The sequence below is a fragment of the Vanacampus margaritifer genome, chromosome 14 (assembly GCF_051991255.1).
Source record: "Vanacampus margaritifer isolate UIUO_Vmar chromosome 14, RoL_Vmar_1.0, whole genome shotgun sequence".
In the NCBI taxonomy this organism is placed as follows: domain Eukaryota; kingdom Metazoa; phylum Chordata; class Actinopteri; order Syngnathiformes; family Syngnathidae; genus Vanacampus; species Vanacampus margaritifer.
Window position 1 is genome coordinate 17,300,041 of NC_135445.1, and position 14,706 is coordinate 17,314,746.

General features: G+C 37.7%; 1 protein-coding gene and 1 long non-coding RNA gene across 3 annotated transcripts in view; one reads left to right on the forward strand and one right to left on the reverse strand.

The window, feature by feature from the left end:
• Positions 1–130: 130 nt before the first annotated feature.
• slc71a2a (solute carrier family 71 member 2a) overlaps positions 131–14,706 on the reverse strand; it is a 17,556-nt gene continuing 2,980 nt past the window's right edge. Inside the window, exons 2-13 of one of the 2 annotated variants that reach the window (XM_077542569.1) lie at positions 13,359–13,457; positions 12,449–12,511; positions 12,216–12,343; positions 10,690–10,804; positions 8,969–9,187; positions 8,582–8,695; positions 6,263–6,334; positions 4,810–4,922; positions 4,573–4,670; positions 4,272–4,429; positions 4,074–4,197; positions 131–3,998 (exon numbers count right to left, since the gene is read on the reverse strand). In XM_077542569.1, the coding sequence (XP_077398695.1) occupies positions 3,925–3,998; positions 4,074–4,197; positions 4,272–4,429; positions 4,573–4,670; positions 4,810–4,922; positions 6,263–6,334; positions 8,582–8,695; positions 8,969–9,187; positions 10,690–10,804; positions 12,216–12,343; positions 12,449–12,511; positions 13,359–13,457 (1,377 nt within the window). In that variant the 3' untranslated portion in view covers positions 131–3,924. Of the gene's footprint in view, positions 4,198–4,271; positions 4,430–4,572; positions 4,671–4,809; positions 4,923–6,262; positions 6,335–8,581; positions 8,696–8,968; positions 9,188–10,689; positions 10,805–12,215; positions 12,344–12,448; positions 12,512–13,358; positions 13,458–14,706 lie in introns of both variants that reach the window. The other variant, XM_077542568.1, reaches the window with a different exon arrangement.
• LOC144034047 (uncharacterized) lies at positions 7,583–11,042 on the forward strand. Its single transcript, XR_013288136.1, has 4 exons — positions 7,583–7,746; positions 7,934–8,109; positions 8,199–8,242; positions 10,742–11,042. It is a non-coding gene; the product is annotated as an uncharacterized LOC144034047 (long non-coding RNA).

The window sequence follows — 14,706 nt, forward strand, 5'->3', positions numbered from 1 at the left end:
CATTTCAATATACATAGCTAAATAATACACCACCTTGTGAATTGCTGAATAGAAATAATTCAAAGAAACAATAACATCTTTAATAGCACAAGAGCAAAAACACAAAACAAACAGAGGGACATAGGACGTGTCAAGTTATGTTCCGTTTTCATTTGTACTGATCAACAATATGGCTGAGCACAGTCAGAACAGACATTTTATTTACAGTCAATTCCATGTACAGTTAATTTAATCACAAACATTTAAATCCAAGGACAGTATTTACAGTACTGAGACATTTTCACCGCTGTAGAATTCTTATTAAAGAGGTTAACAATCAAATGACACTGTGTACATGTGCATCTATACTGGTGATATGGGTTTGGATAATTTTGAGATAAAACACAAACAGCTGTCTTATTTTTTAAATGCCACACTAAATGTATGATATGATAAAATGTCAGTGGTAAGGGTATTGTAATTGTAACATGATGGTCTTTCAAAGGAGGTTTTCACAAGAACGTAATGTTGATGATGAAAACATGACTGTATAAGCCATGAATTTCATTGACCAATGACTTCTGAAAACGTGCACACGTAAATTTCAGTTTCTTCATTAAAAATCCAAACATCAGATTATGGATTTCCTGTAGTATTATTAACCTTTCAGTGTCCGTGGCAGTTGTATAGTCCCAGTTCATATTGTGCCGGTGAGATCCACAGAACACAAAATCTTTAAAATAACCATTTAACCACATCATCATTCACATCTTCATTTACATTAAGTCATAAAGCAAACACTTATGCACACTGTGCCACTTATCTACAGTTAAAACTCTTGGACATCCCTTCCTCAATCTTCTCTCTAAAGCTTTCATCAAGTACACACATACTGTAACAATTGAAGAAATTTGGGTCATGAGAGGCACAAAGTTGCATCTTAAAGTGACAAATAGATTGCTTCTCTGTGAAGCAGATTTTATATATACTGTATAATACAGTATGTAGATAGTAGAACACTGGTGAGGAAAAAGTGTGAGCACATCCAGTGATGATACCGAAATTGGTGTTGAGAATACATTTGTAACATGACGGTAATACAGTATATTGTATGAGTAAGAGTATAATGTTCAGAATATGTCATCTACTGTTGAATTAGCACCAGAATGTATGCAACAATTATGGTCTTTTAAATACAAGTACTCAGAAGTACTTTCACAACTGCGACTTTAAATACATTATAAAACTAATTTCATTGATAAGTAAATAGGTTGAGTGTTATCCGAGGTAGTGTAATGAACATTACATATTCATGTAATGTAATGAACATAAAAACAGACTGAAATTATAGGCAGCTGCTGTTATTACCTATATTAAATCTTATTTAGCTTTTCAATAATTTGTAAAGATAAATATTAATTGAATGCTGGCTTCCTCACAGATTCCAAAAACATGTATTTTAGGATTAGGGCAGTGATTCTTAACCTGGGTTTGGTGAGTCTGTTTCAGGGGTTCGGCCAAGGTTAAGACACACATCAGACTTGCTTGGCCTATTTGTGTTGCAGGGAATTTGGTGCGCTCAGTAGTCGGCTTTTGACTGTTGTGATGGTATGTCGTGTAATTTTTTTTCAATTATTGTAATCCTGCTATGTCGAGCAAAAAAGAAAGTGGTCGGATGAATATGTGCAATATGAATTCACATGTACGGAACATATGGTGTTCCACAGGGTTCAATCCTGGGGCCTCTGCTGCTTTCATTGTATTTGCTGCCCCTGGGTTCTACCTTCAGAATACAACAGTAGTTGTTTTAAAGTGCTCTATAAACAGAGTTGAGTGATTGGAGTCAGCGTCCTAACTGCATGATCTGCAATGTCAAGTTGAGCAATTCTCATCAGTGTTTATTGTTTAAATACTGTACTGTACTATAAATGTAAAAAAACAAACAAATAGAAATTAAAACGGGACTTTTCTGTTTTTGGAGCTTGGGAACAGATTGATTGCATTTGCATTATTTCCTATGGGTAAAAATGTTTTGGAGGTTGAACACTTCGGACTTTAAACACATCGCAGGAACGAATTATGTTCAAACTCTGAGGTACCAGTGTTTATTTTTAATAAATTTTCTTGAAAACTTCTTGGGTGGTGGCCAATTTACTTGGGTGGCCCGCCCAAGTATTAACATTGTACAATTAGCACAATTAAATACCTAGCAAATCTAAAGGGACACTTACTTCAAAATATGGTTTATGAATTCATGGTGAAGAGCCAGATTTGATGAAAAGGTTCCCTGTTCATTTTGTTCACCAGTAAACCCTATTCCTATGTCTTGAATTTGGGGAAAAAAAGTACATTTTATTTTTCAATCAAGAAGAGTTTGGTGAATACACATAGGAAACTGGTGGGGCTCAGTACATCCAACAAGGTTATGAAAAAACACTGTATTTGCAGGGTCAACCAGGCAAACATAGCCGAGGTGATCGACATGACAAAGCACCGCTCAGAAACCCCGTGATGACTAGCCAAAGGTGGCAAATCCAGGTCCCAGTAAGTAAAAACCCTTCCACAGGTACCTTTGAAGCATCTGTGGCTAAAGCCAAACTGTAACAGGGTTTTTATTTCCTGAAACTGGATTTGCCACTTCCGTTGATGACTAACAAAACTGGCCTTTTCCTTGACAGGGCAAGGGGAAACGCATGTTTGTGGCAGAACTTTGATCATGTTTGATTGAGTCCGTGGCTATGTTCTGTGCCTCCATTTTGAAGGCGGCTGACAGGAGGCCATAATCCCTAAATGGGAGTTTGCTCAACCAGACTGTCCTGAGGGAGAAATTCCGAGGGCTGTTCAGTCCCTGTATAATGGACCGCTTTCAAAGTTTGGTCCACATTGCTGGCAGTAAACCAGATTTGTTTCTGGTGAGGGTTGGACTCTGCCAAGGCTGGTCTTTGTCACTGAAGCAGCGGAGTTGAACTCTCCCTTTGATATACAGTAGGGTGAGAACTCTATCACCCAGGAGGCGCTCAGAGTTGAGAGCAGTCAGATGTAGTGGTTCACACAGCTGGTTAGGATGCCTCCCCTGTGAGGTATAATCAGTTACACCCCATCAAAAGGAGGAACTCCCTAGGAGACAATGTCTCTGAGCTGCCCTGGGAGAGCTGGATGAAGTGGCTGGGGAGGAGTCACGTCTGAGCTTCACTACTCAGGATGCTGCTAAGATGAATGTATGGATTGATGGACATTTGATATTGTGTGGCTCATTCATCTTCCAGGATATTATATAGGCTTTGCATATCTTATTCTTGTTCACCAAGTAGAAATTTACAAATCAACACTGATGCTTCATCAGTTGTAAATGTTGCAGACATGTTTCAATTATACTGTACCCATTAAAAAACTTAACATTAGTACAAATTCAGCTTTAAAATGATACGCTGAATATGATGACTTCCTTATATTAAAAAAAAAAAAATCTTACACTTTAAGCATAAAGACAGCAATCCCACCCTGAAAACTTTGCCTTTCAGTTGAGCTTGTTAATCACCAGAAACGTGACACTACTTTTAAAACTCTTGGGAAACAAAAATGTCTTTCCCCTTTCAATCAAATCCAAAGCTGGTGTCGTCATTAACGTGGTCAGTGTTGCTCACGACTTCATTTTTGTCTTTCTTCAGTTGAACACTGGCTTCACAGCTGGCGCACTTTGCACCTGCCACTCTGTTAAACCAACTGCTGGCTCGGCTGCTCAGTCCAGTAAAATGCTTGTACCGCCCTCTGGCAAAGCATCAATGTGATTGAAGCGTCTCGCTGTCAATCACAAACCTCAGACAATCAAGTTACTTTAATTTTACTCACCCAGCAGCAATGGAAATGTGCTCTTCTTTGAAACAAAACGCCAATCAATCAAATGACAATGTTAGTCCCACACGTTGTGGTCCTTCCACTGGTCCGTCAAACGATACTGTCCTGCAGCAGAGGCTCAAAATCCTCATCACTGGTGGTGGGAGGAGTTTCTTCATCACTGCCTGGGAGAGGTGTGTTAATGTGGATGCCTGCCAGTGAGGACAGCGACTCTTTGCTCGCTGGGCGGGGCTTGTCACCGAGAGGCAGCTGAGAGGATAAAGTGGTGGAGGATGGTTTCTCTGGGATGAAGAGAGCAACGAGGAAGGCGACAACCACGGTACATGCCCCCAAGAGGAAAGGGGGGCCAGGGATGAGTGTTTGCTAAAAGAATCAGGAAAAACGATTAAAATGAGAAATATTAATCCTGTGTCTTTAATTTATATATGTGTATGTACCTCAGTGGGACTGTGAAGAGGCAGGGGGTCAAAGTCTCCCTGGATGGGGTCCATGGTGTTGAGCTCCACGTTGAAGAGGAAAAAGATAAACCCATACAGAGCTGGACCTAAACCATTACACAGACCTCGGATCCCTGTTATCATTCCCTGAGCCACTCCTGTGGGGACAGACAAACTCAAGTCAACAATTCGTTAAGCACATAATAGACCGCTCTTAACACATTCCTACTGGCGCAATGACCTATTGTTGTGATGGAGATGACATCACAGCAGAAAAGGGGAGAAATGCTTTTTTTGTCACCTTGTTTATCAGGATCAGCAGACTGCGACACCAGAGCTGAGACGGCAGGGAAGGTTATGGAGGACATGGCTGCAACAGCACCAGCTGCCCACATCATCCTGTTCACAAAACACACAAACAAATGCATAATACAAAATGTGATTATGTGGTTGGGTGGGGGAACTTTCTTAACAGACAGTATGGACAGTGGAGATACAGTTCATGCAAAGAAAAAAGAAGACGAATGAGAGCTCTTACCAAGGCTCTGATCCAAAGCCATACCAGGCCAGCTGAAGAATCTGGAAGCCCAGACCCAACAGTACAGTGTTTTTATTACCCAGAGTCCTCATTAGAAGTGTGAGGACAAGAGTCTGAAGTGGAAAAACAGAGAGACGACTTTAGGTCCCGATGCATTTTGAATGAGGTTTAGAACAAGCTGCATAAAAAAAATATATATTATGCCTGGCTGCACTACCACCAACAGCAACAAAATAGAATATTAATGTGTTGTATGACACTAGTTGAGTTTTCTTATAATTAGGGCTACAGCTAACATTTTTTTAAATAATCGATTAATCGGTTGATTAATTGGATTAAAAACAATTTCCATCCCTTTATTTAAAAAAAAATACATTGTTCAAAACTGGCAGTGCAGGATATGCACAAACATAATTAAATTATGATTCCGTTACTGGTTTGGTTTGTAACATATCAAAAAATTGTATTAACAAATGTTTTATTTTCATTCAACAGAATAATAGATAATCAGTCCGCTTTCATGGAGGAGTACAGAAATCAGATATTACAATTTATATTTACTATTGAGAAGATGAACTTCTTAGCATTTGGACAATTTAAACTAAAAAAGGCATCGCAATGATTAATTTATTATCAAATTAAAATGATCAAATGATTTGATTAATCAAATAATCTTAGCACCTCTACTCATAATTTGGTTTCTTTATATATAGTGGTGTTCCGATCAGGGTTTTATGCTGCCGATTTAAATACCTATCATCCATGAGTGAGATCAGCCGATAAATCACACAGATTAGCTTCACATTTTTCAATTTTAAAGCTGCTCATTAACTCATTCACTCCCAGCCATTTTCATTGAAGAAACCCCCTTCACTCCCGTCTGTTTTACTGGTTTTTGACCGATTTTGCAAGGCCTACAGAATATTGTGTTCTATTGATAGAAAAACTACCAAAAGAAAGATTAGAGTCTCTTCTTTCATCAGGGAAAAAAAACATATATTTCTATCTCTTTCCGTTTTGCAGCAATTAGCATTAAAATAAAGCAAAGTTTCATCAGTATTCACAAGACTGTTTAGAACAGCGGAGAAATTAGCTTTTTTCAATGGCCCTGGCTGATCTCTTATACTCTGCTGCCACCTGCTGGCCGTTTTTGTAATAACTACCATTGCTTCAACCGTTCGCTACAGTTCAGAGACGAGATCAAAGCCTTCTGTATGCAGGAGCATAAAAAAAAAAATATATATATATATATATATATATATATATATATATATATATGCCTTTGGGAGCATAGTAATATTTAAAATAGAACATATTTATACATTTTTGGGAGCAAATGAGTTAACGATTAATTTAATAATCGACTAATTGGTAGCCGATCAATAGGCGCACCATACTTATTTCACTTCATGAACTGTAATGCAAATATCTTCTTGAGTGTTTTTTTTTTTACCTGTGCAACAATGGACAGAATTCCTACAACTCCAATAAAAACTGCAATTGTTGTAGAGGAGAAATTGACGACCTGCGGGGATATTACAAAAGAGAATATGATTAAACATAATGATGAAATAAGGCAAAGGCTTTACAACAAAAATATAGTTATTTTCCCAAAATAATTTTTTCTTTTCAAGTTAACAATTGGGTTAAGTGTTACATTAAAATATCTGAGAAGGAACCTACATTCAGTCCCCTCGATATTTAGTGCAAAACTAATTGATCGGTGTCTCTCAATACTTTTGTTCCTATCGCGTACATGCATATCGGTGCCCACGACCATCAAACTGAATTGTAACAAGTTCTACTGAGGCCATGTCATGACCCCTGAAATCCTCTTGAGGGTGTCATGTCCCTGGCTGAGTGAGACTGCCTTAATTGGGTTGATACGGAACACCTGAGTCCACTTGACATGTGTGGAGCACATTTCCCGCTGTGCTTTTCTCCTCAACGGTCTATGCCTACAAGACAGCCCATCAAGCTGCACTTAGTGCACTGCCTTCATTTGGACCTGGGTTTGATTACCATTTGTTATACTTAGAAAATGTTCACACTTGACAAAGCCCAGGTATACATCTTCCACTCATCCACCAATCCAATACACAACAGACTGTATTGATGATTCACAATCATATATGTATGTGTAAGTACTTTACTTAGACATCCTAATTTGGTTGAATTGCATACCGATTTGATTTATTTATTTGAATAAACCTTTTATTTTATAACCATTTTTGAACAAACATTGTGTGTCCTCGTTTTTGCTGCAGCCTTTGACTGAGGTCATACCAGGCCAATTATTGTATCTTTACTGTAGACTTTTGGGTAGAACATAAGATAAATATGAGACAAGATCAACAGTTCAGCTTTTTTTCCCGACTTCACCGACCTGTTTAAGTCGACAATGGCAAACCCCATAGAGAAAAAGATTGTTAATAGCAAAACATAATTTACACGAATATAAACATACTGTATGTATCTATTGAGTTATAACATTCATTTAGTTATTCGAAAAAAAAGTAACTTTACGCAACCCAACGTGATTTCGACCGACTGTGTTAACCAGAACAACAAACAATTTAGCGGACTCAGCCATCATGGTTGTTTACATTTGCTTTAAAGTCTGGAAGATTCCAAGTGGGATGTGTCCAACAACAGCATTATCTCCATCCTCCTTTTAAAAGTGTCAGATCCTGGTTTCTGTCCAGTCTGTAATACTGTGTGTGTGGTCTCCACCCACAGTCTATCCTGTTTAAGCGGTGTGCGGAGTCCCTGATCTGCAGCACCTGCAATCAACCAGCTGCACCTGTTTGTAATGAGCAGTGTCAGTATTTAAACTCAGCTCCAAATGAAGGATGGTGCCTGAGTATTTCCCTGTATGCTGGCCATTTCTGTGTTGTTCCTGATGCTACAAGTCACGTTGTTCCAGTAGTACTTAAGGTTTGTTTAGTTAAATACTACTGTGATTTTTTTTAAGTATTTAAGTTTTAAGTATTTCAAGTAGTTACTTTTGGGATTTTCTGGGGTTGGGTTGGTTGTGTGTGTGTAAACAAATAATGATGTCACCCTCGAAGCAGTAGCTCAAGAAGTATCACAATAAGTTGTTTTGATGTCTCACTGTATCCAGGGGTAGAATATTCTGACTGCGGAAACAAAGCTTTATGTCACCCTGCAGTGCGTGATTTGTGGATGGTCCCTAACTTGGTCGTTAAACATCCAGCCATCTTTTAATCACTCTGCCAGCTACATTCTGTTGTGCTTACCCCTACGTTGGGAGAATAAGTCATACCCGTGACATAACAGGTAATCTCTGTTCATATTATCAGTGCTTGTATATGGATTTATAAAAGAGATGTATGTCTATTTCCATTTTTTTCCCGTCTGCAATACAGGAAGCCCCTGGACCCTCAACCTAAGAGGCTGACACTGATCATCGGTGAGCTCTTTTTAATTACTGCATTCTTAGAGTGGCTGTACTGACAGATATTGTCATGGTTATTATATATAAATATATATTTGGCCACTGGATGTTTGGGTTTTATTTTATTTTTATTAATCTTTTTAAAATTATTAATATGTGGTCTCTATAAAACATTTTTTGTTTTTTAAATAAAAGATCCTTGAATATATGCCATAAATTTCATGCATTTTTAAGGGGATCCATTTCAGGATCTACATTTTTGTTCATAACACCTACAGAAGGGAGTGTATTTTCAAACAGCAGATATGTTAGTGGACATATTATAGAGAAGTGGTGTGTGCGTGCGTGTCTTACCTGACGCAGGTAGAGGAAGAAGCTGGAGTACTGTCCAGCCTCTGGTAAGTATGAGAGGAACACCGTGATACAAATGAGTAGGACTGTGGGGTCCTGACCCACCTTCCTCAGAGACTGAAAGAGAGACCGGAGAAAAAATTACAAAGGCAGAAAATAGAACAGCAAAGTAGTTAAAAAGTACAGCCACTTGGACGCTGAATGTTAGCAGCCTGTTTCAGCAGCTGACTTACTTTCTCTTTTTTCCTCTTTCTACTTTATTGTATCCCCCCCACACCCATTTTTCATTAATACGCTTCCAAAGTGAGAGAAGCAGATGCAAAAGGAAAGTACCCGTGAAGATGTACACTTTTGATAGTTAAAATTGGCATTTTTAGTTACAGTACTTACAGCGAAGGGGTCAGCTTGCTCCCAAGATATCGGCGCTCCCCAGGTGTTGAGCCTCATTTTGTCCGGCAGAGACTCGGGCACAGCAAGCAGGATGAAACAAATGTCGACGAGGGCAATCAGTGTAGCCACCAGAACAACCAGGTTGTCTCCATACCATGCTGACAAATACGCCCCGATTGCCGGGCTGGTGACCAGGCTAGCTGCGAACGTAGCAGACACCTGGAACGAATAGATGATAGTAAGAATGGAATGTTGAAGGAACGTTCCAAGTATCATCATAAGTATACTGTATTGCACATCAGCAAAGACTTTGTTGCTTTCTATTGTTAATCCAGACCATTAGTAGTATCTCAGGTCATTTAGTTGAAACTGAAGATGTAAAACTGCTCCATAATATCTTGTGTCCCAATGTGGAGTGTAGAATATTGGACTACGATGGGAGCTTTCAAAATATTTATATAGCGGCTATTAAAGGCCATTAGCTGCACTTTTTCATTTTAAGATTCCCTCGCTCAGTATGACTACTTCAACTATACAACAAGTTACGGCTGTGTCTATGTATCACTTTTTATTGTCTTGTCAAAATGGCTATCCTAATGCTAATCCAATAGCCACTACCACAAATACCATACCGAACAGTAAGTTATCAATTTTGGACACTTAATTTCATTTTATTACGATTATTTTTTTTTTTGCTTTAAAAAAATATATACAATTTAACAATAATAATTGCTGCCCATGATGTTCCACGCAAACTTTTCTGAGGACAGATGAAATCAAAATTACAGTTGTCTAGAAAGAACACACAATCTTATGTGTGGAGGGGAAAAAGGCACAGCAATGCACACATCAACAGAACTTAAAGCTCACTATGAAGTGTGGCGTGTCCTCATTTTTAGACCCACCACAACAGGAGATTCTGAGGGGTGAGAATTTTATATTTGCACTCTTTTGCTCCCCCTCAACTTTCACAGTATGGGTCAAAATCCTGCCTAGGCCCACCTTTGTTCTCCTTTTATTGGTTCTCCCTAACTTACCAAAGCTGCATTCAGAAATAGAATCAATTTAAATGATTAATTTGACGTTTCATTCATCGAGCTACTCTGTTGATACAACAGCTCTGCCTCACCCTTAGCAACTATAGTTGATGTCATACACTAAAAGTCATTGGGGAGTAGTACATATATACACATACATAATACAGTATTTTGCTAGGGACCAGGCATCGGCCCTTATTTCACACTGCGGCCGATAAATGAGGAAAAAAAATCACTAGAATCATTGCAATTAAATGAAGAGCGCTTTGAATTACACATGCCAGGTTTGCAAGCAGCCAGATAACCCAGGCCATGATGTTGCGGTGACTCACCGGCTGCCATTTAAAGGAATGACAAATTGCAGCAATGAATCATTCAAACTGAATGTTTTGACAAAAGTCAAGGGTTTGCTGACTTTTAGTGTGTTCTTATGCTCTCATGAAGCCTTAAAAGATTATGCGCTAACAACATGAATTGCAACCTGTTTTTTTCCCTGTAAATGCCACCAGTTCTTACAAAAGCGGTGTGGAAAAAGTAATTCAAATACTTATTACACTACATTTGAGGCACATAACCCAAGTTATTTTTCCAGCCATAGTAATGTATTAAAAAGAAAGAGATTAGCATGCATTTAACAAAACACACTAATTTAAAAAGAAAGGACAATGACATTCCAGTACTTACCAGACCATAAGCTGTACTCCTCTCTCTTTCATCTGTCACATCTGCAACATAGGCAAAGATGACAGAGAAGGTGACAGAGAACGCACCTGACATGGAGATCATGGCAAAGTACCACCTGTGAAAGGAGAGGAAAAAGTCAACTCATCTTTATATAAGTCTCTTAACGATACATTACAAGTTGCGTCATGTATAAAAGTAATACCAATCTTCTCCTTAATCTTTTTTTTTTTAAAGCTTTTTCATCAAAGGTATGATTACTAAAGATTTCAGAAAAACGTTTGACTTTTGTTGTTTTTCAGCAATTGCCATCTGACCAGTTAAATAAAGAATAATTGATGCTTGTCACAGTGTGAGACAGACTTGAAAGTCTTCAAGGAATAGTGGCTAATATGCAGGTACTCTTAATGGAAGCGATGAAAAGTTGGCCATGCGCTTGTGGTTATGGAATGAGCAATGCTGCTTGTTTGATTGCTTAACACAAACTCTTAAACACGCAACACAGAGCCATAAAAACCACATCATAAATCTGATTTAGAGATTTAGCTTAATAGAAATGTACTGTATATACCAGGGGTCAGCAACCTTTGCTGTCAAAGAGCCATTTTAGGCCAAATAAATGTCCAAAAATCTTTCTGGGGCCGCAAAACGTTTGAACATTGTGATGAACAAAACTGAAAGCCCAAGAGTTAATTATTGCTGCACAAAAACAGAAAAATATGCAGCATCCAATACTTTGACGTTCATTTTCTTCTACCCTTCGTCTTCTGTTTATGAATTTCCCCCCAGACTTTGTTTTCATAAGTTTTGAGACTTTTCTGCCTTTCTGTCAAATTTCTGACATTTTTGGCAATGTTATGGCTATTGTTTGACTTTTTTTTTCTGCCTTTTTTTTTTATATATATATAAATTGTCTAATATTTTTGGCAATTTTCTGGACATTTTATTGTAATTTTCTTTGTTTTGGGACATTCAATGGTTACTTTTTTTAACATTTCTCTTTCTGCCTTTTTAAATACTATAATAATTTTGAATACGGTTTATGGTAATTTGGGGGATTTCTTCTTTTGTTTTTGGACATATAACGTTTTCTTTTCTGTTTTTTTTTTAAATTCAATTTTCTGACATTTTTTTCAATTTCATGGACATTTTATTGTAGTTTTCTGCTTTCTTTTTTGTACAGTTTATGGTCACTTTTTGGACATTTTAGGTCATTTTAAAAACACTTTTTTTCTCTTTCTGACAATTTAGAAATTTGGACTGACATATTTTAAATATTTAATTATTCATTTTTTTTAAAAATCCAAATCATTACTTCATATAAAGAATATTTTATGTATGTACATGTAAATATATGATTTAAAAAAAATCTTTTTTTTAGATCAAAAGGCAGAAGGACTAAAGAGTCACGGGTTGCAAACCCCTACTGTATACTGTACAGCATACAAGAGATCCAGTGCAAATTCAAACTGTAATGAACACTGTGAAAAAACAGTAATAGATTAGTTGTTATCCACACCATGACCTACCAGGGGCTGAGTCTCATAAGGGGTATTGGGGCGCAGGTAAAGAAGACAGTGACCAAAAGGAATGAGCGCCTCCCCCACACGTCTGACAACGCACCAATCAGAGGGGCAGACATGAACGACAAAAGACCCTTGACAGGAAGAGAAAAAGCCAGTGATTTTCATGACATTCAGAACAAATGAATTGATATTCATTGAGCGTTGAATAGCAGAACATTTTTAAAACACATTTTTACCTTCACGCCTTGAATGAGTCCATTCATAAGGAACGTGTGCTGTGGAAAGGTTTCATGTAACACCTACGCAGAAAGACAATGAAGATAAATCATATTTTTATGTTTCAATATACATTCACTACAATTGTATCCTATAAATAGTGTGCCACAGCCATTGGTATTTACCAATATATTGTTTTAATTACCAAATCATGCAGCCTTAAATACTCAAACAGCCATTTACTACAGAAGAGAAAACATGGGAGTCACAAAACCCTCTTGACCGCTAAAATGAAAATTGTTTTTCTTTTCCCTGTGTACTATTTTTTTTTTAAATTAAATTATTATTTCCACATTCAACAAAAACATTTATAACTCTGGGGAAAAAAGACACTAGGTTGAAGCTTACTATATAATAATGAATACTCAATGTTTGAGTTTTCATCATATTTATGAAATAAATATCTGAACTTAAAACATCCGCCTGCAGCAAAATAAAAATGCAGTCTGCTCTTGTATACGTCACCATTTGATCACTTTTTGTGGAGTGGGTACCTCAGCGTCTGCACAACTGGGCTGTAAAATGCTTACAAAAATATATATAGATAAGCAGGGTGACCATCTGCGCATCGGCCATACTGATTGTGGCCATAGTATTAGCCATAAAATCTGCAAATTATATCCAGAAAATTGTGTTAATGTTAAATCATGATTCAGTCTTAAACCCAACCTCCTCATTTAAAATCATGTAATCAACATTTTAGCCATCAAGGTTCAAATGGCTCTCATGCTGTGACCTACTCTAAAGTGAAGAGGTGTTCCCGACAGCAGTTAATAAACTGGGCCACAGATGCTGTCACTGTGACGTGTTGATGTGACAGATCTTTAATCATGTCTTTCACCTTCCCTCAGACATAATTTTGTTACTCACCGTGAGCATTGGTGTAGTCAGCAAACCCCAGGCGAAGAACTCCAGGAAAATGACCACAACTGCATGGTACACACTGGGTCGGCCTATACCCTGTTGAAGCTAATTACACACATCATATACAGTACACATTAAAATCACTACTATAGTTCCATGAAGTATACAATACAATTTTGTCACCACAGTTGATTGTGCTCAGTTTCTGACAAGTTGTATAACTTTTTTTGAAAACCTGTGAATCGTGCATTTGGGTCTTTTTTTTTTCCAATCACAATTTAAAGCTACTGGAGGCAGAAATTTTTATTTCGCATCGCTACTGCCGCCTGTTGATGAAAAATGGAACTGCACACACCTTTCTTCGCATACACAATGAACAAATGACATCACAGAGGGCTTGAACCGGAATCCAGTCTGTCGAAGATGTTTCCGTAATAAATGGTCAAATAAAAAGACTATTGCAAAGATATTTTTGGCCAAATTGTTACAGAGAAAGAAAAATTGCACTTAGTTTATTTTTCAAAATGGTTCAACCCTGGTGGTCATAAGACTGTATTGTGGATGGCACACAATTTTTGGGCCAACTTTGTAGAAACGTAGGGCTTACAAGTTATAATCATTATTTTTCAATATTAAAAAAGGTTTTTTTTGTAGGTAGTAATGAAAAACGCAAAATTGTTTATCAATGTTTTTTGAAGAACTTTATGGTTAAAAAATAGAGACAGATAAGACAGAGGCCCAGCCTCTATACTCCTGCGAATAACAAATATATTTAAGTGATAATGTTGCTGTTATTGTAAAGTATGATTTATGGTATTACTATTGCTTTGTAATCAAACAAGGAAAGGGTGCTGGTTTGCCCTATTAAAATGGAATAACCTCTAAATTAGAGCAGCACTCATGAGGACTTAGTAACACAGTTTCTCATGATTAAGGAGGTGACAATGGACGTTCATTTGGATTTCTTGGATAATGAGTTAGATGAGGTGTGTCAGAAAAGTTTCATGATTAGTGCCATCAAATATTTAAAACCCTAACTTAACTACAAACTAAATACCCTGCAAACATCTAAGATCTTCTCAAGCCATCTCTGTCACATCTTCATACACTCCTGGATGATTTCTTCCAGGATACTCCACAGCAACATGATGTCATCTCGGCCATCTTGATGTCATCTACACCTACAAATCAGGTCCCCTTGATGACTCCCTTGAGCTTGGCAAAGAGGGGTGGGGGATCACTCAGAGCAGGTGCATTGTCATTGTGATGTATCCCCTCATTGTCCTGCCATAACATCTTGCCTCCACTCACACGCTAACAAAAGACCACAGGATCTTTTTGTTGACTTGCAGGT